This window comes from Symphalangus syndactylus, chromosome 8 (assembly GCF_028878055.3).
Source record: "Symphalangus syndactylus isolate Jambi chromosome 8, NHGRI_mSymSyn1-v2.1_pri, whole genome shotgun sequence".
NCBI classification, from domain to species: Eukaryota; Metazoa; Chordata; class Mammalia; order Primates; family Hylobatidae; genus Symphalangus; species Symphalangus syndactylus.
The window spans coordinates 13,120,388-13,145,451 of record NC_072430.2 but is presented as its reverse complement, the minus strand read 5'-3'; the positions used below and the strand labels follow the sequence as shown (position 1 = coordinate 13,145,451).

Genomic DNA, 25,064 nt, shown 5'->3' with positions numbered 1-25,064 from the left:
CAGTTATGCGTTTGCATTGGTTCCCATCTCAGGGATGTGTGTTTATAAACAGATCATGGAGCATGTATGATTTTGTTTTCCGGTATTTCCTCTAAGTGTTATATTGTTCATCTTTAACATTACTTAATTAATTTTTAAGAAGATGATTCTTGCCAGGCACGGTGGCACACGCCTGTATTGCCAGTTGTTTGGGAGGCTGAGGCAGGAGGATCACTTGAGCATGGGAGTTCTGGGCTGTAGTGCGCCATGCCGATTGGGTGTTGCATTAAACTCAACACTGATATGGTAACCTCTTGGGAGCCAGGGACCACTGTATTGCCTAAGGAGGGGTGAACTAGCCCAAGTTGGAAAGGGAACAGGTCAAAACTCCTGTGCTGATCAGTGTGGGATTGTGCCTGTGAATAGCCACTGCACTGTCTAGCCTGGGCAATATAGCAAGATCTTGTCTCTAAAAATCTTAGGCCAGGCACAGTGGCTCACGCCTGTCATCCCAGCACCTTGGGGGGCCAAGGCAGGCAGATCATCCGGTCAGGAGATTGAGACCATCCTGGCTAACACGGTGAAACCCTGTCTCTACTAAAAATACAAAAAAATTAGCCGGTCATGGTGGTGGGTGCCTGTAGTCACAGCTACTCAGGAAGCTGAAGCAGGAGAATGGCATGAACCTGGGAGGCAGAGCTTGCAGTGAACCAAGCTGAGATTGCGCCACTTCACTCCAGCCTGGATGACAGAGCGAGACTGTCTCAAAAAAAAAAAAGATAATAAAAATTTTAGAAAGATTATTTCTTTTTTTTTTTTGGAGACAGAATCTTACTCTGCCACCCAGGCTGTAGTACAGTGACACAATCTTGGCTCACTGCAACCTCTGCCCTCCAGTCTCAGGTGATCCTCCCATCTCAGCCTCCTGAGTAGCTGGGACTACAGGTGTGCGCCACCACGCCCAGCTAATGGGTTTCGCCATGTTGCCCGGGCTGGTTTCAAACTCCTGAGTTCAAGTGATCTCCTAACCTTGGCCTCCCAAAGTGCTGGGATTAGAGGCGTGAGTCACCGCGCACAGCCAAAAGATGATTCTTAATTAGCTGCAGTGTTTCATTCTATAGATGTGTTTATACTTTACCCATCGTGCACTTATTTTCTAATGTTTGCACTGCTCTGGTAACATATGTACCTTTGAGACAACAGATTTCAATGTATTTTTCTTAGGTGGCTGAATTATATGAAGAATTGAAGACTAGAATCTCACAGTTCAACATGCATGTTGATTCTCGGCAACCTGTCATGGACCAAGAGTGTATATATAAGCAGCGATTCATCCTACAGGTGTGCTGAAGTTTTCTGGATATTTTTTTTTCCTGATTCTTTGTGCTTACAAGGTCTTGTGGTCGAGAAACTGCTTATTCCTGCTTTCTGATACAAACCAAACCTCAAAGGAGATTTTAGGTCCGTAGTGTTCATGCTGTGTTTGGGAGCCAGGAAACATTCTTCTTTAATAGTTTGCATTATTTGTTGAGTTGATGATTCACCTAGAGAGTATTTATTATTTATTAATATTTAATGGATTCAGACCCATTTCTAATTTCCAGGGGAGTGTTTCTGTAGAGTACCTGTCTTATCACTGCTTCAGGAGAGATCCTTTTGTTCTAGCTTTTAAGAAAGTGAAGTGCTCTTTATATCGTTCAGTGTGTGTAGCTATTCCCCTACACTGAAAATATTATTTTAACTTTGGAGGCCATGGATTCAAATTACTAGTAGTGAGATGGAATGTAGCGAGTGGGAAGTGTGTCCTGGCCAGTGGAGACTGCCTCTGCTGTAGGGTTTCCTAGAAGGGTTGGCTGATGCATACAGAATCGGGTTTGAGGTAGATGCCTATAAACTGGGTGTGCTGGAAATGTGCGAGTGTTTTCCTGGATGTAAAATTGCTCTAAGGCTGGGGGAGTCTTTGGTGGGTGTGTTTCAAACTGGTATATTTTTATTGAAGAAGGGACTCTTTGCAGAGGTGAATAGTGGACGCCAGCCTGCTGCCCCAAGTCTGAGTGCTCCAACTGGAGTTTTATCTGAACATCTGAGAGTACCTTGTACATAGATGTGTGTGGGGAGAAGTGGAGAAAGTTGGCCAGCCCTGGGGCTTTGTGTGTTGGATGGCTTGTGTCCTTGTTCAACTTGCCACTGTTTCCCAAGCCTCATTCTGAGAAGTACTCAAGCTCTTTTGAAGAAAGATGTTTCTGTTAGGTGAAAAAAGTGTTTATTTTTTAGTGTTTCTGTTAGATGAAATTACCAGAATTGTGACTTTCTGCTTGGTTGGTGAAAGGTCTAGTTTTCCATACAAACGATAACCATCTTTTACATTTATAGATGTCATATCATGCTGGGTTGAGATTAGTATATTGGTGAGAATAACTGATAAAACAATGCTGTTACTTTATGAAAATAAATTTCTTTTTCAGATGGTATTGGCAGGTGCTTTCTATCCTAATTACTTTACTTTTGGACAGCCGGATGAGGAGATGGCAGTGAAGGAGCTGGCTGGCAAGGACCCCAAGACAACTGTTGTGGTAGGTGCTGGGGGCAGGCCATCCTCTCTGGGGTGTGGTGAGGCAGAACGTTTTTGTTTTCTAATTGTTTCTATTTTTGTGAGTCCTAAGTGAATTTTCCCCTGGAGTGAATATTAGGCTTGTTTGGCCTTTTCAGGTATATCTACTTGTCCCTCAGTCTCTTGCCTCCCTTTACAGACCTGGCCTTATAAGGAAGCCTTGAGAGTTTATACGTTCAAGGTCAATGCTGATTTGATCATGTGCTATTTTGAAGGATTTAAGGCACTTACAAGTTTAAGAACAACTTCATTTCATACAAAATAAAATGTTACTGGTTGGCAGCTGAGTGCTGTGGCTTAAGCCAGTGATCCTCTGACCTGGATGCCCAACAGAACCACCTAGAGAGTGCTTATTTTATTTATATTTGTTGAAATTCAGATCTGAGGGCCCTGCGAGATCTGAGCTAGAAAGTATGCCCTAGAAATCAGCATTCAAGTAGTGTGTACTTTGGGCATATCTAATGATCAGCCACAGGCCCTGACCATTGAATCAGCGTTTGCAACGCAGTTGTTTAAAGCCCAGCAGCAGGGAGACTCACACTGGAAGAAAGCATCTGTGACTGGACTGTTTTGGATCACTTGGTTCCAGTATGTGCCTGTATCTGATAAGGGCGGGGTGAGAAGCACTTGAAGTTCCTTCGTGTCACATCATAAGGGCTCAGTCATTGCCAGATTTTATCCTTGTTATTGTTACACCACCACTGTTAATCCTGAGGAAATAAATAGCTCATAAGGAAAGGGCACAGATGACTTGAGATTATAACTGGAGATCTTTGATGAGCACCAAAAGGAGCTGGTGCTCTGGAGATGAGAGAGGCAGCTGAGATACACTTGATACCTGTGGAAGGGACTTTAAAAGGAAGTCATTAATTTTTTATAGCTACTGAGGATCATTTGGCCCCTGTGCTCTTGCTGGCCATCAGGTTTGACTAAGCTCTTTGCTTGGCTTCCTCTCTCACCCCTCTGCCCCTTCATGGTTTTCTTCCCTCAGCTGTGCGCAATGGGAAGGGTTCTATAGGTCCCTTCCTCAGACGTCCAGCAGCTGTGCCTGCATCCCTCGACCACAGAGAGCCTAGTCTGGGGACCCAAAATTACCTAGTGTGTACATCATGAAAGCTCAGTAATAGCTGGCTTTACTTAGCACTTGAGAGGCTCTGTGTTAGGTACTTTTTATTCTTCTCTGAGCCTCACTCCACCCTTTGAGGTGGGGATTTCTCATGTCATTCTTATTTCATGATGTGGTAGTTGGGTCTCAGGGCAGCTCTGTAACTTGCCTAAGGAGACATGCGGATTCAGGGAGCAAGGAGACAGGATCTAACTGGATCTGAGCCCTAGCTCATGCCGTCACTTCTGTCACGGAGCCCTGTGCAGAGCTGGGGTGGCACAGGAGTTGTCCTGGTCCAGAAGAAAGTATGGAGTGCTTTGCAGAAACCCAGCATGGTGTCTTGAGAGTTTATACATTAAAACTCACTGCCAATTTGATCATGTGCTATTTGGTCCTTCCACCGTGGTGATGAGGAAATACATACTCCTCTCATTAGTTAGACATTTTCCTTTAAAATTTACATTCCCATTATTCCTTCTGTAGAAATATGTTTTGAAAAGAAGTATTTAGTAAGCTTGATTATTTTAAGGGAAAACAAGTAAACAAATTTTAATTTTGCTGTATTAGACTTACACCATTTTAACGGGTAGAATTAGCCCTTATTTAACATATTTATTATAGAACTTAGTTAGAATTTAAAAGTCATTAAATGCACTGATCTGTAGAGTTTGTATATTATGGTTAAAGATAGTAAACTATGTTTTTAGAAACTAAAACTGTGCAGCAGCTTTGAGCTTGTGAGTGTTGAAACTGTTTTGTTAGCTCTAGTAATCTGCTCTGATTTTGTATTATATTTTACAGTTGAAGCACATTCCTCCCTATGGATTTCTTTACTATAAACAACTACAGTCTCTCTTTAGACAGTGTGGTCAAGTCAAATCCATTGTATTTGATGGTGCAAAGTAAGTATATTTTTGTAATCAACTGCAATTATGAAGGAGGCATAAAGATTCAAATATTTCCAGATGCTGATTCTTAAAACGGAGTGCCCATGGAAATGGGTCCTCCTATGGGCTGCTGCAGCTGGCTTTCAGAATGTAGCTTTGGTTCCTCTTATGGTCAGAAGCAATTTATCTTCCCTTTCTGCTAAGTGACCTCCTACAGGAACTAAGCTGCTGGTTAGTGGTCAAGTGTGGTCACTCCAAGAAGGCTCAGTAACTCAGTGTGATGCTAAGGCGGATTCTCTTAAAGTGATCTTCACTTTCACACACTTGTCCTAGATTTTCTCAGTGAGTCATTAGTAAGAGTTATTTTGTGGGCCATGAAGATGCCCCAAAATAGAGTGTATCTGCTTATAGTTGTCTAAAGCAGATATGTTTTGAAGATTTTTGGAAGGCAAACATTGTAAAAACTCAATTTGGCTCTACTTACTGCATGTAAGGAACCAATGGTGTGTTTTGGAGCATCACTGAGTTTTTATTTCTAACAGGAAATGTTTATGTACCAAAAAGCCTAAAGTAGGATTTTTAATTTTTAAAGTTAGAAATTTTTTCCAGTGTTCTGTGAATGTTGTAGACATTTTTATTTAACTTGACAAAGCTTTGTAAATAAGAACAAACACTTTTTCTTTAATGTCCAGTTCACTCAAGTTGAACATTAAGTCCATTTTCAATTTGGAGTAATTCCCTCTGGCATTTTAAGTTCCATTTCTATGATTAATATATTGATTTTCTTTGTAGGCCCGTGAATTCCTCATGAGGCAAACACACAACTCCCTAACAAGCAAAACCTTTCTAAGTGCTTTTAACAACTCTTAGAGAATTAATTAAACTTGTAGTGTCTGAAGTTGTCTTAAATATTCTGATGTAAATTATAGTAAGATTCTTAGTCACATATATAAAGTAACTTACTTAAAGCTGGAATCACACAGCTAAACTCATTCCTGAATATTGTGCGTCTGCTTACCTGGGTGAGGTTCCAGTTCTGCATGGATGCTCCTTTGACTGATTTGAGTGGTCAGAAGTCTTGGCTCCCATAAGATTGCAGCATCTTTGTTCACTCATCTTTAAGACTGGATTGGGTTCTGTGTTTGTTTCCTGTTCTTCTTGCCTGGGACTTTTTTTTTGTTTTATTATTTTTATTTATTTATTTTTGAGACAGAGTCTTGCTCTGTCATCAGGCTGGAGTGCAGTGGCACAATCTCGGCTCACTGCAACCTCCGCCTCCCATTGCCTGGGACCTTTTTTATAGGTGTTTATATCTTTTGCATTCCTCATATTTCCAGCTCTCAAGTCATAATACAAATGTCATACCAATTTTTTGGGGGAAGTAACAGTATTCTTTCTGTACCAGTACCAGTTCTTGGGATTCAAGTATTTAAAGGCAAAGGAAGATATAGTGATTCAAAGAATAAGAACTGTATTTCTTTTGGCATAGAGCAGGGGTGACTTCGTGTAGACTCTGTGAGGTGCCAAGGGCGCATGGGCAGATGGGCACAGGTGGTACCTGGGCATATCATGTTCTCCCATAAGAAGCTTTCAACTTCGTGGTAGGAGTGGAGAGTCAAATTAGTTTCACAGATATTTGCCTGCTGTGAGAAGTCGTGGGAGAGGCCCAGAAGGTCAGAAGAAGACATTCTATCTGAGGCCCAATATTAGAGCAGTAACATTAATTTGAGACTTCCTCGGGTGGATGTTGGAGGGTTGTGAGGCCCTCGGGCTGGTGCAGTGGCCAGTGCAGAGGTGGTGCAGTAGGGTCAGGGTGGTTTTCCAGCAGGAGGCAGGCATGAGCTCATCTTGATGGGGGAAAGCTGAGACTGTGCACACATAGCTGGTAGCCGTTTGGGCAGAGCTGCTCTGTGTCAGATGGAGTCTGTTTTGTGGAGGTCAGGTGCTGACTTTGGGACAGTCTTCTGGCAGACCAATGAGTGTGAACATGACTAAGTGGGCACTTGGAGACCTTTGAGTGTTCTGTCCAGAACTGTGTTTTATGGAACTTATTCAGGGATAAGCAGAAGGTCAAGACAAGAGGAGAAGAAGCCGGCCTGGAGTCTTTGCAGTAGTCCAAAGCAGAGGTACTGAGATGTGGAGCCAGTATGGTGGTGTTTGACATGAAAAGGAGCCAACAGATGGGAAGGAGGATGTCTTGGATTTGGCTGGTGATTGCGTGTGAAGGGCAAAGAAGAGAGAGGAGCCCAAGAGCATCCGGCTTTCCAGCCTGGGTGCTGGGGAGGATGCAGCTTCGAGGAGAAGACGCTGAGGTCTGGAGTTTAAAATTACTTCTACGGAGTCTTAGGAGAGACTCTAAAGAAGGGAGATAAAGCAGAAGGGCATGAATCAGGCAGTGGGTGGAAGGAAAATGCATACATTTATGAGAGAAGAGGATCGGGCGTGAAGGAGAGTGGAGGAGGCGGAGCGAGTCAGGGTCGATTCATGTACCTGCTCCACACACCTCCCCTGCTGGGTGTCTTTCCAAACTACTCAAGGTGTACATTTCCAGGAGAGAGCTCATTACAGAACGATTTTTATCGTAGAGGAAGGGACCCAGGTCTGTTTTTGTGGCTCTGTGATGATGTGGGGACCCAGGGGCATTAGAACATGCATGCATAGCAAGGTAAACTTGATGCTGTCTTCCTTCTGCCTGGCACGTCCAGCAGGCACCTTTTGCTCCATGCCTGCTTCTCATGCCCCAGAGAGGGGCTGGAATGGGACACCGAAATATGGGCTGGGGCAAGTGAGGGCGTTTATCAACATTACTTGGTGTTTTATTCTGTTCTCGCAGTGCTATAAAGAAATACCTGAAAACTGGGTAATTTATAAAGAAAATAGGTTTAATTGGCTCATGGTTCTGCAGGCTGTATAGGCTGCTGCTTCTGGGGAGGCCTCAGGAAACTTACAATCATGGTGAAAGGCGAAGGGAAGCTGGCATTTCTTACATGGCTGGAGTGAAAGGAAGAGAGCAAAGGGGAGGTGCTACACACTTGTAAACAACCAGATCTCGTGAGAACTCACTATCACAAGAACAGCAAGGGAGAAATCGCGCTCACGATCCGGTCACCTCCCACCAGGCCCCTCCTCCAATATTGGGGATTACAATTCGACATGAGATTTGGGCAGGGACACAGATCTAAACCATATCACTTGGCAATCAGTTTAATGGTTTTGGCCCAGGCGCTGTGGCTCAGGCCTGTAATCTCAGCACTTTGGGAGGCTGAGATGGGCAGATCATGAGGTAAGGAGATCGAGACCATCCTGGCCAACATGGTGAAACCCCATCTCTACTAAAAATACAAAAATTAGCTGGATGTGGTGGCACACGCTTGTAGTCCCAGCTACTCAGGAGGCTGAAGCAGGAGAATCTCTTGAATCTGGGAGGCGGAGGTTGCAGTGAGCCAAGATGACACCCCTGTACTGGTGACAGAGCGAGACTCCATCTCAAAAAAATAAATAAATAAAAATAAATAAATTTAATGGTTTTTTTTGAAGGGGAATTACAAAGATCACTGAGCTATACATTTATGTGGTTTTCTATATCTTTTATTTTATGATAGTAAAGAAATTCTGTTATAATCATGAAAATTCTTTTGCAACTATGAAAGTAATTATGAAGTAAGATTTCTTTGCCCCAAATTCCATGTGACTTTAGTGTTTATTCTGCATTATATTATACAAGGATGATACTTGGTTTTGGTTTAATGATATGTAATTATAACTTTTATTTCTCTTAAATTAATAATTTCCATTGGAGAAATTAACACGTTATTGATTAATTATAGATTGAAGAGTTACTGGCATTTTGAGAAGAGATGTGACAGAATTTCTGTCTAATCTTGAGAGAAATGAATATGCAGTTTTTAATCAGATGCCTGATAAATTTATTTTTAAATTTACATTTGTGGAACAGAGCCTTTGTGGAATTTGCACGAAATCCAACAGAGAGATTTAAAACCCTTCCTGCAGTATATATGGCAATTAAGATGTCTCAACTAAAAGTTTCACTTGAACTCAACGTTCATTCTGCAGAGGAAATTGAAGGGAAGGTGCAAGGCATGAATGTCTCAAAGCTCAGGAACACAAGGTATTTTCAGGAGGGAGGTGGCAGACATGCTGTACCTGCTTTCACATTTTCAAATACTATTTTTAAATAACTATTGATCTGACCTCGCTTCAGCTCATGTTAAAAGCACTGGCTTGGCTGGATGCAGTGGCTCACGCCTCTAATCTAGCACTTTGGGAGGCCGAGGCAGGCAGATCACTTGAGTCCAGGAGTTTGAGACCAGCCTTGCCAACATGGTGAAACCCTGTCTGTACTGACAATACAAAAATTAGCCGAGCTTGGTGGCAGACACCTTTAATCCCACCTACTCGGGAGGCTGAGGCAGGAGAATTGCTTGAACCCAGGAGGCGGAGGTTACAGTCAGCCAAGATTGCACCACCGCACTCCAGCCTGGGCGACAGAACAAGACGCTGTCTTAAAAAATATATAGATAAATAAATAAAAAAGCACTGGCTTTGTGGTTGAGTGGAGCTGCTGTTGAATCCTGGTTGCATCATCTCCTCACTGTGCGCAGTTGGGCACATTACCTAACCTCTCTGAACCTCAGTTTTTTTTCTGTTCAATAGAAATGATACCAGCCGGGTGAGGTGGCTCATGCCTGTAATCCTTGCACTTTGGGAGACCGAGGCGGGAGGATCACTTGAGGTCAGGAGTTCAAAACCAGCCTGGCCAACATGGTGAAACCCCGTCTCTACTAAAAATACAAAAAAATTAGCCGGGTGTGGTGGCAGGCACCTATAATCCTAGCTATGCGGGAGGCTGATGCAGGAAAATCAGTTAAACCTGGGAGGCAGAGGTTGCAGTGAGCTGAGATCACACCACTGCACTCCACCCTGGGCGGCAGAGTGAGACTCCGTCTCAAAAAAAAAAAAAAAAAAAAAAAATGATACCTATGGTGTAAGGCTGTTGAGAGGATTGAGTGATATCATTGATGTAATTTTTAGTTAAATAGTAGGGATTAAATCTAATGTTAATTTCCTGTCTTCCTAGATAGGATTATGCATTTTGTTTTGCAAATTCTCTTTTTAAGTAATGTGGAATATTCTTTGTCTTCAACATAGCAGTCAGTGGGACATAATGGAGATGCAGCTGGTAGCACCTAGTTGCTTACCAGTGTAAGCTGCCCCTCCTTGCCAAATGGCATCTTTCCCTCCCGCCCAGAGAGTGGTACAGGGCTAGGGCTGTCTGTAGGGCTGGTCAGCCCAGGGTAGGAGCACTTGCTGCATGCAGCTGTCATCACCCTGGTGGATCTTCTCCTCTTGGACCAAACTGAGTCACCCATGGTATTTGTGACAGAGTGCTTGCCTTTTGGCCATATCCCCATAGTCACATATGTGTGAAGTCTCATTTATTATTTCTTAATTGTAGAGTTTTCAGTTCTGGGAGGAACTTAACAGGAATCTGAGGAGTTGGTGGAGGAAGGGAAATCTGTTCCATCTGGTTTCACCCAGTGTGTGACTTCTGGTTTCTGAGAGTTTGGGAGTGTAGTGGGTTCAGTCCTTCATGTAGAGAAGGCCTGTCCTGCTCTAGTGAGGTCAGACTCCGCTTACTTTTGTAATTGAATGCCGGGGAGTCACTCATTGCTTGAGTCACACATTAAAAATGGGTCTGGAGATCGGGAAAAGAGTTGGATCAAGATCTTTCTTATAATTCTTTCTCCTCATTTTAGAATAAAGTATTAGGAAATTTTTATTTTCTGTCAAATTCGTCTTTTGTATTCCAGAAGTTTAGCATTTACTATCTTACTGCCTTTAAGGGAAAATGATATTTTTGGGGTTTATTGGAAAATCATGTGTGTGTTTTCTAACATAGCATTGAGCCACGCATGGATTCTTATAGTTTTCTAAAGGTCAAGGTGCACATTTGAAAACACAAGTTAGGAAACACTGCAGGTCTGAGATTTAGAATTTATCTCAGACCTTGAAAGTCTAAATTTAATAATTTATGTATCTTGATAATACCTTGAAAGTAGATATTCTCTGAGAGTCTTGGCCTTCACAATTATATACTACCTGGAGGGTAGTATATAATTGTTGGGATGTGTACCCCTTCCAGAGCTCTTCAAAAAGCCAGCAGAAATTCATGTTTGAGATGAAATCAAATTTGTCATCTCTAGCTTAGGTATTTTATTGAAATGTTCTTTTCTTGTAGAAATATTAGAATAGTTCAAGTGATAATTTCACATATGTAAATGTGTTTTCTTTGTAAAACTTGATTTTTATTTTATTAAAAATTCGTATTATGTAGGGTGAATGTGGACTTCCAGAAGCAGACAGTAGATCCTATGCAAGTCTCATTTAACACATCAGACAGGTCCCAGACAGTTACAGATCTCCTTCTAACTATTGATGTCACAGAGGTAAGGATGAAGTAATTGAGCTTTTCCTTCTTCTTAATCTAAAATCATCATGTTGTATACAGGAAGTTTACACACACACACACACACACACACACACAAAACTTGTGCACCTTGATAATCTTGTTAATGTGGGTGAGTTTGAATTATCACTGTACTTGTTGAATTGAAGTATGACTAAAATGGAAATTGAAACATACTTATTCTAGAATCAAAGTTAATTTTTCAAATATCAAGTACATTTCAAATGCTGAAATAAATCAGATTTAACAAGATACATGTTAGAGGAAAATAATATGTGTATTTTTGAGACAAAGTCTTGCTGTGTTGCCCAGGCTGGAGTGCAGTGGCACGATCTCCATTCACTGCAACCTCTGCCTTCTGTGTTCAAGCGATTCCCCTGCCTCAGCCTCCTGAGTAGCTGGGATTACAGGTGTGCCACCATGCCTGGGTAATTTTTGTGCTTTTAATAGAGACGGGGTTTTACCACATTGGCCAGGCTGGTCTCGAACTCCTGACTTCAAGTGATCTACCCGCCTCTGCCTCCCAAAGTGCTGGCATTACAGATGTGAGTCACTGTGCCCCGCCGAAATGATTATATGACCTCAGAACCTTTATTGATGTAAGAATGAGTCTTGTACCGCCAAGAAAAGGATATATTCCACACAATTCCTTACCCTAGTTCACCAGGGGACCCCCTCTTTTTGTCTCATAAACACCTGTTAAAAACCTGTAGAATACTTACGTTCCAAGGATTATGCTGGTGAGATGTCGTACAGCACAGGGTGTCATCCCTATAATTCAAGCTCATTTTCCTCCTTACAAAAGTCCTTTCTAGATTTCATCTCTGCTCCTCCTCCTCCTTTTTAGGTGGTTGAAGTGGGACACTTTTGGGGATACAGGATTGATGAAAAAAACTCAGAGATTCTGAAAAAGCTTACTGCTGAAATCAACCAACTGACGCTGATGCCCTTGCCCACTCACCCACATCCGGACTTGGTCTGTCTGGCACCTTTTGCTGATTTTGGTAAACAACGCTACTTTAGAGCTCAAGTCCTTTATGTTTCTGGAAATTCTGCTGAGGTAGGTTTTTCTGTAACAAGTCACTGGAAGAGGAATGAGACAGACAGATGTACAGCAGTTTATCAAATATCTTTTATAATTGTAGGTGGAAATTAAATTTAAAATAATTGCAGTTAGCAAAGTAGTCTATTTCCCTCATTGATATGTGGATTTAAGCCCAGGTCACTCTAAAAATTCTGTAATTACAGGATTAGAGCAGACTGCTGCATTGCTATTGTGCAGGTAGGGCATTGTTTTTGATGCCGCAGTGAAGTGTACACTTGCTTTATTTTCTAGGTATTCTTTGTAGATTATGGCAATAAGTCTCATGTAGATCTGCATCGTTTGATGGAGATTCCCTGTCAATTTCTTGAACTTCCTTTCCAGGTAAGGTAGAGAAGACTCTAGGGAATGAATGCTCATGCTGGACGGGATTCCTGGGTGGATTCCGGGGTCATATGGTGCCCTGCCTCGGCTTACAGCTAGGGGAGCCAAGGCCCAGGACAGGGAGGGACCTGCTTTGTCACAGTAGCCAAATTTGGTTTCTGCTCCTCCAAAAATACATGAAAGGTTTCAGATTTAGCAAAAAAAGTTGTTTTAATCCAGTAGTATCTTCTAATACAGTTTCTGAGTTTTCTGGTTATGTTGAAACCAGACAGACTTTTTAGGTAGGCCACAGACATAGTCACGCATGCCCTTACCATCAGTATGAAGACAATCTAAAAATTATTCTAAATGTTTCTTATTGTTGTTAAAAAGCATAACCAAGTTTCTTTAGGAAATTCTCACTACCCCAACATCAGTTTTATTGGGACTTTTATGAGAATATTGTTGAAGGTACATGAACAAGGTCTGTTTTCAGTGGTATTTGGGATGAGTGTTTTGCTTATTTATAAAGTTGTTTGAGCTGTGCCCTTCCGTCCTTGTAGGCTTTGGAATTTAAGATTTGCAAAATGAGACCATCGGCAAAGTCTCTTGTTTGTGGCGAGCACTGGAGTGATGGGGCCAGCCAGTGGTTCGCCTCTCTGGTGAGCGGCTGCACCCTCCTTGTGAAGGTCTTCTCTGTGGTGCACAGCGTCCTGCACGTGGACGTGTACCAGTACTCGGGGGTCTACGATGCCATCAACATAAGAGACGTCCTCATCCAGCAGGGCTATGCCGAGCTCACGGAGGAGTCCTATGAGTCCAAGGTGTGTGCTTTCGCCCTTGCTGGAGCACGCGTTTGTGTGAGAGAGAACGGGGCAGGCTTTTCTTCCTCTGTGGACCCTGAGATAGGAGGACGCGGACAGTGTTCCTCTTCACCATTTGGTGTGCTGTACTTGTGTTAAGACTGGCGGCACCAATTTAAATGTCTTCTAGATTTCTCTGAGACTAAATTATGGTGGCTGGGTATTGTTTTTGTTGGTGGGTATTGTATTTGTTTGTCTCCTATTTAGCTTGTTTATTTTTAAAAATTATTTATTTATTTAACCTATTTTTTAGTAGAGATAGGGTCTCCCTGTGTTACCCAGGTCGGTCTCAAACTCCTGGGCTTAAGGGATCTTCCTGCCTCAGCCTCCCAGAGTACTCCCAGGTGTGAGCCACTGCACCCAGCCTCCTATTCAGCTTTTTATCTTCTTAGGATAGATTTGAAAATGTTCTATATATATGGAGAGTTTTAAAAATGGATTCCAAGATTTATCTCCCTAATGGAAGTAGTTAATAAAATATTTGAAATATTTCAAGCATTTCAAAACTTCTTTCAACTATTTCTTTCAAAATCAGTGTTAGAGTTATTTTTCACAATCTGAAGGTTTGAGAGGCCACTTTTTTTTCCTTTTTTAGTTGCCACATAATCATTATACATATTTATGGGATATAGAGTCATATTTTGATATGTGTATATAACATGTAATGGTCAAGTGAGGGTAATTAGCAAATCTGTCACTTCACACATTATTTCTTTGTGTTGTAAACATTCAAGAACTTTCTTCTAGCTTTTTGAAAATATACCTTGTAGTTAACCATATTTACCCCACAGTGCTGCAGAATGCAAGAACCTATTCCTCCAATCTAGCTGTAATTTTGTTAGCCAACTTCTCTCTGTTCTCCCCTTCCCGTCTTACCCGCCTCTAATACCCACAATCCTACTCTCTACTTCCATTATTTCAATTTTTTTTAGCTCTTACACATAAGTGAGAACATGTCATATTTACCTTTCTGTGCCTGACTTATTTTACTTAACATACCATCCTCCAGGCTCATCCATGTTGCCAAGAATGACAGGATTTTTTCTTTTTGTAGCTGAATGGTATTTTATTTTGTATATACCTCATTTTCAGTGTCTATTCATCTGTTGATGGACACCTAGGTTGGTTCTGTATCTTGACCATTGTGACCACTGCTGCAGTAATCACAGGGTACAGGTATCTCTGATGTACTGATTTCCTTTCCTTTGGATAAATACCCAGTAGTGGGATTGCCAGATTGTATGTTCATACTGTTTTTAGTTTTTTGAGTAAACCTTCACACTGTTTTCAATAAAGACTGTATTAATTTACCTTCCCACCAACAGTGTATGAGTTCCCTTTTCTCAGCATCCTTACCAGCATTTACTTTTTGTCTTTTTGATAATAGCCATTCTAACTGGGGTGAGATGCTATCTCTCATGATGATTTTGATTTGGATTTCTCTCATAATTAGTGATGTTGATCATCTTTCATATATTTGTTGGTTATTTGTATGTCTTCTTTTGAGAAATGTCTGTTCAGATCCTTTGCCCACTTTTTAATTGGATTATTTGCTTTTTTGCTGTTTGAGTTCCTTGTATATTCTGGATGTTATTCCTTTGTCAGATGAGTAGTTTGCAAATATTTTCTCCCTTTCTACAGGTTGTTTCTTCATTTTGTTGATTGTTTCCTTCACTATGCAGAAGGTTTTTAGTATAATATAGTTCCATTTGTCTATTTTTGTTGCCTCTGCTTTTGAAGTCTTGGCCATAAAATCTTTGCCTAGATCAGTGTACTGAAGTGTTTCTCCTTGTTTTCTTCTGTGGGGAAAAGAAAGGGAGATCAGCTTGTTACTGTGTCTATATAGAAGGAAGTAGACATAAGAGACTCCATTTAGTTCTGTATTTGAGATGCTGTTAATCTGTGACCTTACCTCTAACCTTGTCCTTGCAAGAGACATGTGCTGTGGTGACTTAAGGTTAAAAGGATTTTGGGCGGTGCAGAATGTGCTTTGTTAAACAAGTGCCTAAAGGCTGCTTATGGTTAAAGGTCATCACCATTCTCTTTTTTTTTTTTTTTTTTTTAGACGGAGTCTTGCTGTGTCACCCGGGCACCCAGGCTGGAGTGCAGTGGCGCAATCTCGGCTCACTGCAAGCTCCGCCTCCCGGGTTCACGCCATTCTCCTGCCTCAGCCTCTCCGAGTAGCTGGGACTACAGGCGCCCGCCACCACGCCCGGCTAATTTTTTTTTGTATTTTTAGTAGAGATGGGGTTTCACCGTGGTCTCGATCTCCTGACCTCGTGATCCACCCGCCTCGGCCTCCCAAAGTGCTGGGATTACAAGCGTGAGCCACCGCGCCCGGCCACCATTCTCTTAAATCTAGAGAAAAAGAAAAACATTTGTCTTAAATCTAGAGAAAAAGAAAAACATTTGTCTCCTGCCCGTCCCTGGGCGATGGAACATCTCCAGGTAAAACCCTTTGTGTGCTTTGTTTACTGAGTAAGGAGAAAACCGCCTTTAGGAATAAGGTGGGGCTTGCTGGAGCAATACTGCTAAAAGGTTTGTGGAGATGTTCGCATATGCATCTCAAGGCACAGCATTTTCTTTTAAACTTATTGATGTTACAAGGATTTTTTGTTCATATGTCTTACTGCTGATTTCCTCCCTGCAATGATCCTATTGTCCAGTCACTCCCTTATCTTTTTGATGGTAAAGATAATTATCAATAAATACTAAGGGAACTCAGAGGCCGGGGCCGGTGTAGGTCCTCTGTAAGCACAGCACCGGTCCCCTAGGCCCCGCTTTTCCTTCTCTACATTTTGTCTCTGTGTCTTATTCCTTTTCTCAAGTCTTTCGTCCCACCTAACGAGAAGCACCCACAGGTGTGGAAAGGCAGGCCACCCCTTCATCTTCTAGTAGTTTTTTTATCGTTTTAGATCTTACATTTAAATCTTTAACCCATTTTGAGTTGATTTTTGTATATGGCAAGAGATAGGGGTTTAGTTTTATTCTTCTGCATTTAGATGTCCAGTTTCCCAGCACCATTTATTGAAGAGACTCTCCTTTCCCCAGTGAACGTTCTTGGAGCATTTGTTGAAAATCAGTTGCCTGTAAATGCGTGGCTTCATTTCTGGGTTCTCTATTCTGTTCTGTTGGTCATCTGTGTGTCTGTTTTTATGCCAGTATAATGCTGGTTTTGTTACCATAGCTTTGTAGTGTATTTCCAAGTCAGGTACTGCGATGTCTCTTGGTTTGTTCTTTTTGCTCAGGATTGCTTTGGCTTTTGGGGGTCTTTTGTGGTTCCATATGAACTTTAGGATTGTTTTTTCCATTTCCGTGAAGAATGTCATTGGTATTTTGATTGGAGTTGCATTGAATCTGTAGCTTGCTTTGGATAGTATGGTCATTTTAACAATATAAATTCTTCCAATTCATAAACATGGAATGTCTTAATCATTTGTTTGTGTCCTCTTCAATTGCTTTAATTGATATTTTGTAGTTTTCATTATAGAGATCATTCACCTCCTTGGTTAAATATATTCTCAGTATTTTATTTTATTTTTGTAGGTATTATAAATGGGATTGCTTTCTTGATATCTTTTTTAGCTAGTTATTGGTGTATAGAAATGCTACTGGTTTTTGTATACTGATTTCTGTATCCTGCAACTTTTCTGAATTCGTTTAGCAGCTCTAAAAGTTTTCTGGTGGAGTCTTTAGGTTTTTCTATATATAAGATCATGTTATCTGCAAAGAGGGACATTTTGATTTGCTCTTTTCAAATTTGGATGCCCTTTCTTTCTTCCTCTTGCCTAATTTCTCTGGCTAGGACTTCCAGTACTGTGTTGAATATAAATGGTAAAAGTGGGCATCCTTGTGTTGTTCTTGTTCTTAGAGGAAAAGATGCCAGTTTTCCCCTCTTCAGTATGATGTTTGCTGTGGGTTTGTCATGTATGGCCTTTCTTGTGTTGAGATATGTTCCTTTTTATCTTGAAGTAATGTTGAATTTTATCAAGTGCTTTCTCTGCATCTATTGAGATGATCAGAGAGGCCACTTTTGAAGCTGATGTTGAAGGTCTTTTACTTCTGTTATTTCTGCTGGGGATGAAGAATACTGGGTATCAGGAAAGGACAGTCTAGCAAAATGTGAGAGTGCTGGCTAAATTCTGTATTTAATTTATATAAAAACACTTCAGGGAATTATGTTAATATTTCCAGTGTAAAACCAAAATTTTACATATAAAAAAGTCCTGTAAAAATGTTTCTTTCTTGCAAATGATAGTAAGAGAAGAAAAAAGAAAATTAAAAAAAACTGTAGGCCAGGTGCAGTGGCTCACACCTGTAATCCCAGCATTTTGGGAGGCCCAGGCGGGCAGATCACCTGAGGTCAGGAGTTGGAGACCAGCCTGACCAACACGGTGAAATCCCATCTCTACTAAAAATACAAATTAGCCGGGCATGGTGGTGGGCACCTGTAATCGTACTACTCGGGAGGCTGAGGCAGGAGAATTGCTTGAACCCAGGAGGCGGAGGTTGCAGTGAGCTGAGATTGCGCCATTGCACTCCAGCCTGGCTGACAAGAGTGAGAGTCCGTCTCAAAACAAACAAACAAAACCCCAAAAAACTGTAAAAAATGTTTATTTCTCTTAAATTCTTTAATGGCTAAAATGTTGCAAAGGCTGTCGGATTTCTTTTGTTTGAAGAAATAAGGTTGTAAATCCTGTCTTATTTCTTTTGTTTGAATCTTAAAATGAACTTGATAAAATTATTTCTCTGTACTTTAATTAATGACATAGAAATCAGAGTAAGACTGTGCCTATGAAATATTTTGATTAGTTTGGAAGAAAGTCCTTGTAAGATATTCTTTTAACAAAACAAACTTTTCTTGTTTGTTCAGCAAAGCCATGAAGTTCTCAAGGGCCTCTTGTCCAAGTCAGTGGAAAACATGACAGATGGCTCTGTGCCCTTTCCCATGAAAGACGACGAGAAATATCTCATCCGGATTTTGTTAGAGAGCTTTTCTTCCAATAAACTGGGTACTCCAAACTGTAAGGTGATTGTCGGAGTTTTAAAATGTAATTTAAAAGCTTAGTATCATTCTACATTTCTGTGCTAGGAGTTGTAGTCAGTAGTCATGGTGGTTTTTTCTTTTCTGGCTTTTAATGCTGTTGCTTTTCTCACAGTGGATCCTCTTATGAGAAAAAGCCCTGGGGTTTAGTGTTTAGTGGGGTTTAGAGAGAAGCTTTGACTAGTTTTTTTGTTTTTAAACTCTCCTGATATGTGCTTTTTTGTCAGACTAAAGGAAGCACAGCGTGTGGGTTCAGAGAACTGGTGCCAGCCTTAGACTCTCTGGCTGGCTGTTAGAGCCGGTGCTGCCCGCCTGCTTGGAGAGGAGGGCTGGCCAGGGTGTCTCCTTGTTCAGGGAATCCACTTGTGTTTCCCCAGCCTCTAGCTGTGTGGTCTCAGGTCTACCTGTGCAACTGGGTTGGTCTGCTGCAATTGAAATAATAGTATTTTCACTAAATTATTTGTCAATGATTCCTTTTTTGATGTTTAAAGACTCTCTTAAACATATATATCAAGGAATGTGATATATATTAGTGAAATCGTTGAAGAGAATGAGTTACATCCCAGAAAAATACTTTCTTTAAGGCACTTTTTCTTAACTGAATCATAAAGACATTATGAATGAGATGTCTTTTTTTTTCCTTTAAAGGATGAGCTGACTTTTGAGTTTTAAAAATTCATGTTAAGTGTTATCTTGCTTATTGGTGACACTTCCTTTATTTTGTGCATGCAGGCAGAACTTCATGGGCCTTTTAACCCTTATGAACTAAAGTGCCATAGTTTGACTAGAATATCCAAATTCAGGTATGATTAACTTAAGTTTTCCATGAATTTTTTTTCTCTGCTTTTCTATTTATAGACCTCATCAGAAAATAATGTATCTTTATATCTAAACTGTTGGAATGTGTTTTCTTTTCTTTTTTTTTTTTTTTTGAGACAGAGTCTCGCTCTGTCACTCAGGCTGGAGTGCAGTGGCGCAATCTCGACTCACTGCAACCTCCACCTCCTGGATTCAAGCAATTCTCCTGCCTCAGCCTCGTGAGTAGCTGGGATTACAGGCACGTGCCACCATGCCTGGCTAATTTTTGTATTTTTAGTACAGACGGGGTTTCACCACGTTGGTCAGGCTGGTCTGAAACTCCTGACCTTGTGATCCACCTGCCTCGGCCTCCCAAAGTGCTGGGATTACAGGCGTGAGCCACCGCGCCCAGCTGGAATGTGTTATCTTTTCTAACTTCTCATTTCTCTCCCAGCTCCTGATTTGAGGTATTCTCTCTCTCTCACATGTGAAAGCCATTCTATATAAGACATTTTTGAGTCTCTTTTATCAGAGACTACATTTTTTTCTGTTGTTGTTACAATTGTTATCCAGCAAAGCTGTGAGAGTCCACTGTATGCCAGGAGCAGTGTGTGGTTTGGGGCAGACTGTAGTGAACAAGAAACAGTTGTTTGTCTTCATGAAAATTATGGATACAGTTGGCGGGTGGGGGGCATAGAGGAAGGCAGTAACTACAATATAGGGTGATAGGGCTCTTGATAAGGGCACAGAACATCATGAAAGCGTCTAGGGGGCCCAGCCACCCTTGAAAGATCAGGGAGCTTTTCCAGAGAAATCTGAGGCCTGGTGGATACAGAGGCGTCAGCCAAGGTGCAGGTGTTGGAGGAAGTGAGGGGAGGTGGGATGAAGGTGGCTCCACTGGCAAGTGCATAGGCCTGAGTTGAGAGTTTGCACGTGTAACCTGATGGAGAATTGGGTGGGGGGAAGGGAGGTGCCAAGCTTGTGGCAGACGAGGGCAAGCTTTGTAGAATTCATTCTGAAAGGGCTGGTGAACCTTACTATGTGCATTTTAAAATGATGCCTTTGGGTAAGTCTTGTCTTCTCAAAATGTCCTCCGGGGAGCGCATTGGAAATGCAGATGCCCAGGTTCCCTTGGGCCTTCCAAATGAGCCTGCATTTCCACAAGGCCTCTGGCGACCTGCCTGCGCTTACAGTCTCAGGAGCCCCAGTGTGAAGCCGGCATTGGATTTCAGAGTAGAAAGATCCTCAGGCAGTATTGTGCTTCTGAGGCTGGTCCCTGCTGTAACCCAGGGTGGGAATGTGGGAAACTGAGTCCACGGCAGGAGATACAGAAACAGCTTCACCAGCGCTTTCAGAGTGGAAGCAGCCGGATAGAGCTGCATTAGAGTCAGTGCTGAAGGGAAGAGGAAGAATTAAGGGTGCCCTTGCTGGGGCTGCAGCAGGCTTCTGCTGAGAGGTGACGGAGGAACTGTGGGGTGCACCACACTCAGTTCCCTCTGCCAGGATGCAGGTGATGGCCCTTATGGGTTGACAGTGCAGGACAGAGGGTCTCAAGTGGAGGTGGAGGTCTGGGCATCCACAGCGTGTGCGTGGTTCCTAAGCCAAGGAGTGGTTGGGATCATGCACGAGGGAGTGGAGAGAGGAGAGGGCTGAGGACCAGCTTGAGGACTCCTGTGTGAAGAGGTGGTCCAGTAAAAGGAGATGTGCAGGAGAGTCGGGGGTTAAATATTTCTTCCCGTCTATCATCGCAGTTGCCTGTTTGTATTTTTGAAATGGGTTGCTTGTGGGTTGGCGTAGCACATTGCCTGGTTGGTGGATCAGTCACCCCATCTCCTGGTGCTCCTGCCTTTTAGGTCTGTTTGGATTGAGAAGGAGAGCATCAACTCTGTCATTATCAGTGACGCCCCTGAAGACCTTCACCAGAGAATGCTGGTTGCAGCTTCCCTGTCCATCAATGCAACTGGTAATTTAAGGATCCTATTTGTTCCTTGTCCTCTGTTTTTTCTTTTCCTTGACTTCAGCTACTAGGAACAACTTATCCTATAATTGGTGAACAAGTCTACACTTACGTGCTATTCTTTTTTTCTTTTTTTTTTTTGAGACGGAGTCTCGCTCTGTCACCCAGGCTAGAGTGCAGTGGTGCGATCTCTGCTCACTGCAAGCTCTGCCTCCCGGGTTCACACCATTCTCCTGCGTCAGCTTCCCGAGTAGCTGGGACTACAGGCGCCCGCCACCACGCCCGGCTAATTTTTTGTATTTTTAGTAGAGATGGGGTTTCACTGTTAGCCAGGATAGTCTTGATCTCCTGACCTCGTGATCCACCCGCCTTGGTCTCCCAAAGTACTGGGATTACAGGCGTGAGCCACTGCGCCCAGCTTGTGTGCTGTTCTTTTAGGCCATTTTCAGACTGCTTTGGCTGGTGTGAGTTTATGCGGTGGAGCATTCTCACTTTTCCTTTTATACGAGGATGTGGGAAGTATTAATAATTGACTCCTGGATCTTTCATTCATTCCACCCTGCTTGGCTACAGAGTAGAATACATCCAAGCTCTTGGCCCCGGGAAAAACCCCAATAGCCTGATTAGGGGAAAGAGATGCAAAGAGTAACCAAATAGGAGCTATCCCCAAGTGGGGTAAAAGCTTACGCATCATAGCGGAGTGTCTCTCTGTGGGGTACTCTGGGAACAGAGAACAGGGAGTGTGCGTTACTATTGGGGTGGGCCTGTGGGGACTGGATAGACTCGCAGAGGAGGGGATGCCTGCAGATGAGTAGGAGCGGGCCAGGAGGGAACGCTGCCCTGAGCAGCGTGAGTTAATGCCTGATGTTGATTTAGCATGACTTGAACAGGATCTACGATGCTGCTGAGAGAAACCTCTCTGATGCCTCATATTCCTGGCCTCCCGGCTCTCCTCAGCATGTTATTCGCACCGGTGATGGAGTTAAGGTACGGGCATCCCTCTTGTCTATAGGCTTTGTAAAATAAGAACCTAGGTGGGAAAAAATGGGTGCCTCTCCTTGCTCCTTTTGGAAAGAAAGCCTTTACGTAAGCTAGCCACGGCACATCTCGCTGCTTGGGGTGAAGCCTGTATTGTTATTGATTTATTTATGCTTGGGCTGATTTTGAAAGAAGCTCAGAAAGCTTGTAAAGGTACACACAGTGTCACATAGGAGCTTGAGGCAAAAATGGGGCAAAATAAATAAAAAATGGAGCTAGGAATGAGGCTCAAAATAAATGTCATGGTGATGGACATCCCATTGTTAATGGGTAGTGAATGTGATTCCAAGTTTTCTGGTGACCAGTTGTCCACAAGAATCTGACAGTCCCCCTTCCTGTGGTAAACATGACATCAGAAGGCAGATTGCCCAGCAGATTGTAGTTCTTGTTAGTGCCACGATTAAGCCAGGATTTCTCCCAGAGACTTTGATAGAGAGGAGTGTGTGATGCCATGAGCAGAGCTCTTAAAGGCACCCTCACAGTGGGGGCTGCTGCTGTGCACCCTCACAGTGGGGCTGCTGCTTTGCACCCTCACAGTGGGGCTGCTGCTTTGCACCCTCACAGTGGGGCTGCTGCTTTGCACCCTCACAGTGGGGGCTGCTGCTGTGCACCCTCACAGTGGGGCTGCTGCTTTGCACCCTCACAGTGGGGCTGCTGCTTTGCACCCTCACGGTGGGGGCTGCTGCTGTGCACCCTCACGGTGGGGCTGCTGCTTTGCACCCTCACGGTGGGGCTGCTGCTTTGCACCCTCACGGTGGGGCTGCTGCTTTGCACCCTCACGGTGGGGCTGCTGCTGTGTAAGCTTCTGTTTGCAGACTAGGGATTGACAGAGCATTCTCTGTGGGGAAAGCGCTAACATAGGTTTTAGTGGAGCAGCGGGTGGGGGTGGCTAGAAAAGGAGTAATATTTGGGCTTTAGGAACTCACATTCTTCTGGGCAGGATGGAAATGGCCATGACGAGACTGCAATACAGGCCTGGTAGCACTTCAAGAGTCGGGGGCATGGAAAGTTACCCTTTTCTTCTTTTCTAGTCAGCTGGTGAGCACTGGGGGGTGGTCCATAGACCTAGGGGGCTGAGTTCAGTCAAGGCAGGTGGAAGGGCCTCACCGTTTACTCAGTCCTTTTTGCCATTACACCTGTTCAGAATCTGACAGTGCAATCTCAAAATGTGTAGTGCTTTTTTTTTTTTAGTTGTAAGAATTTTTTTTCATTAAAATACGTTCTACTTATAAAAAGCTGAATGGGAAAAATTAACACATTTTTAAATTTATAGATTTAAACTTAAATATTTAGTACACTTATTTTAAATTTATATGTATATACATATTTTTTTTTTTTTTTTTTTTTTTTTTTTTTTGAGACAGAGTCTCGCTCTGTCGCCCAGGCTGGAGTGCAGTGGCGCGATCTCGGCTCACTGCAAGCTCCGCCCCCCGGGTTCACGCCATTCTCCTGCCTCAGCCTCTCCGAGTAGCTGGGACTACAGGCGCCCGCCACCACGCCCGGCTAATTTTTTGTATTTTTAGTAGAGACGGGGTTTCACCATGGTCTCGATCTCCTGACCTCGTGATCCGCCCGCCTCGGCCTCCCAAAGTGCTGGGATTACAAGCGTGAGCCACCGCGCCCGGCACATATTTTTATTTAAGATTCTTGTTATACTGTATTCTTTTCCCACAAATACCAGGTTTTTCATATTATGATATCTTTGTAAATATCCATTTTGATAATTGCATCATATATCACTGAATGGGCATATGATGGCTTACAAAAATACCACCCTGTTTTATTTATACATGCACTTGTTTCTGAGCGGCTCTTTTTCTGAAAGGATTGAATATGCCTTTAATTGTTGAAATTTGGCCTAATTTTGCAATGATGATGCAATAAATATCTCTGTAAGTTCAGGTATCTTAGAGCCCTCATTGGGGAGACAGATGTATAGGAACCACACGTGGCAGTGGGATTATCTCATGAGCAAATAGCACGCTGTGCACATGCAGGCCTGAGACTTGGCTAGTGCAGAAGCAGGTCCCTTCCTCTCATGGCACTTTGGACGCCCTGCTTGCCTTTTTAACTAGACAAAGCTCCTGCTTCACCTCTTTTAAACACCAGCTTTTGAGGATTTGAATAATATAGTGTGTTATTTTTAAAACTCCAGAATGCAAGTGTTTAGGTTGTAGACAGTCAAGAAATACTGACATACTTGGTATTTAAAACACCGTCTTTCTAGAAAAAGCACAAGCTTAATAGGAAGAGGTTATATATAACAATACACAGTGCTTTGCTGGTGGTTGTATTCATTTTGTTGAATTAACCGAAATGTGCCAGATTTGGGACAGTTTATGTGACAGCGTGCGTAAGACTAGTTGTCTTTGAATCCACAGGCTTAACTAGGTGATTATCGGAAAGATAGCAGGGGAGCCTGGTGGATTTTCCTCCAAACACTGCCTGCCTCTGAGTAGTTGTATAAGCTTGGTTTTGTTGTTGTTTTTTATTTTGTTTTTGTTTTTTGAGACAGGGTCTCACTCTGTCTCTAAGGTTGGAGTTTTTTTTTTTTTTTAATTTGTTGAGTGAGTAACAACTGTTTTTGAGAAACTTTGAAAGATGAGAACTGTTTGATTTGGGGTGAGCATTCTCCTTGCCTTTCACTTTAAATATGCAGTCTTCTGCAGTGAGCAGAAGACCTGGCCCAGGGGTCCGATCACTGTGTCTTAGGTGCATTCCAGAGGGGAGCTGTCCTCCAAAGCCCACAGCTCCCGAGAGCCGCTGCCAGGCCATGCACCCATGCCCGTTTGCTTCCTTTTGTGAGCCACCTCTCTAATGCGCACCCACATGGGACTCGTCTCCTGTTCGGGTGGTGTCTGGCTGCTGCGCTAGAGGCTGTCCTGGACCC

At 42.8% G+C, this 25,064-nt stretch overlaps 1 protein-coding gene across 5 annotated transcripts in view; it reads left to right on the top strand.

Annotated features, from left to right (window-relative positions):
- The window catches only part of TDRD9 (tudor domain containing 9), a 129,994-nt gene that overhangs the window by 89,730 nt on the left and 15,200 nt on the right, over window positions 1-25,064 (top strand). For all 5 annotated transcript variants that reach the window (XM_055288002.2, XM_055288001.2, XM_063643825.1 and 2 more), the window contains 12 exons: window positions 1,204-1,320; window positions 2,445-2,552; window positions 4,497-4,597; window positions 8,538-8,711; window positions 10,938-11,049; window positions 11,917-12,129; window positions 12,406-12,495; window positions 13,038-13,298; window positions 18,211-18,366; window positions 19,114-19,184; window positions 21,033-21,142; window positions 22,027-22,123. In XM_055288002.2, the coding sequence (XP_055143977.1) occupies window positions 1,204-1,320; window positions 2,445-2,552; window positions 4,497-4,597; window positions 8,538-8,711; window positions 10,938-11,049; window positions 11,917-12,129; window positions 12,406-12,495; window positions 13,038-13,298; window positions 18,211-18,366; window positions 19,114-19,184; window positions 21,033-21,142; window positions 22,027-22,123 (1,610 nt within the window). The remainder of the gene's footprint in view (window positions 1-1,203; window positions 1,321-2,444; window positions 2,553-4,496; window positions 4,598-8,537; window positions 8,712-10,937; window positions 11,050-11,916; window positions 12,130-12,405; window positions 12,496-13,037; window positions 13,299-18,210; window positions 18,367-19,113; window positions 19,185-21,032; window positions 21,143-22,026; window positions 22,124-25,064) is intronic.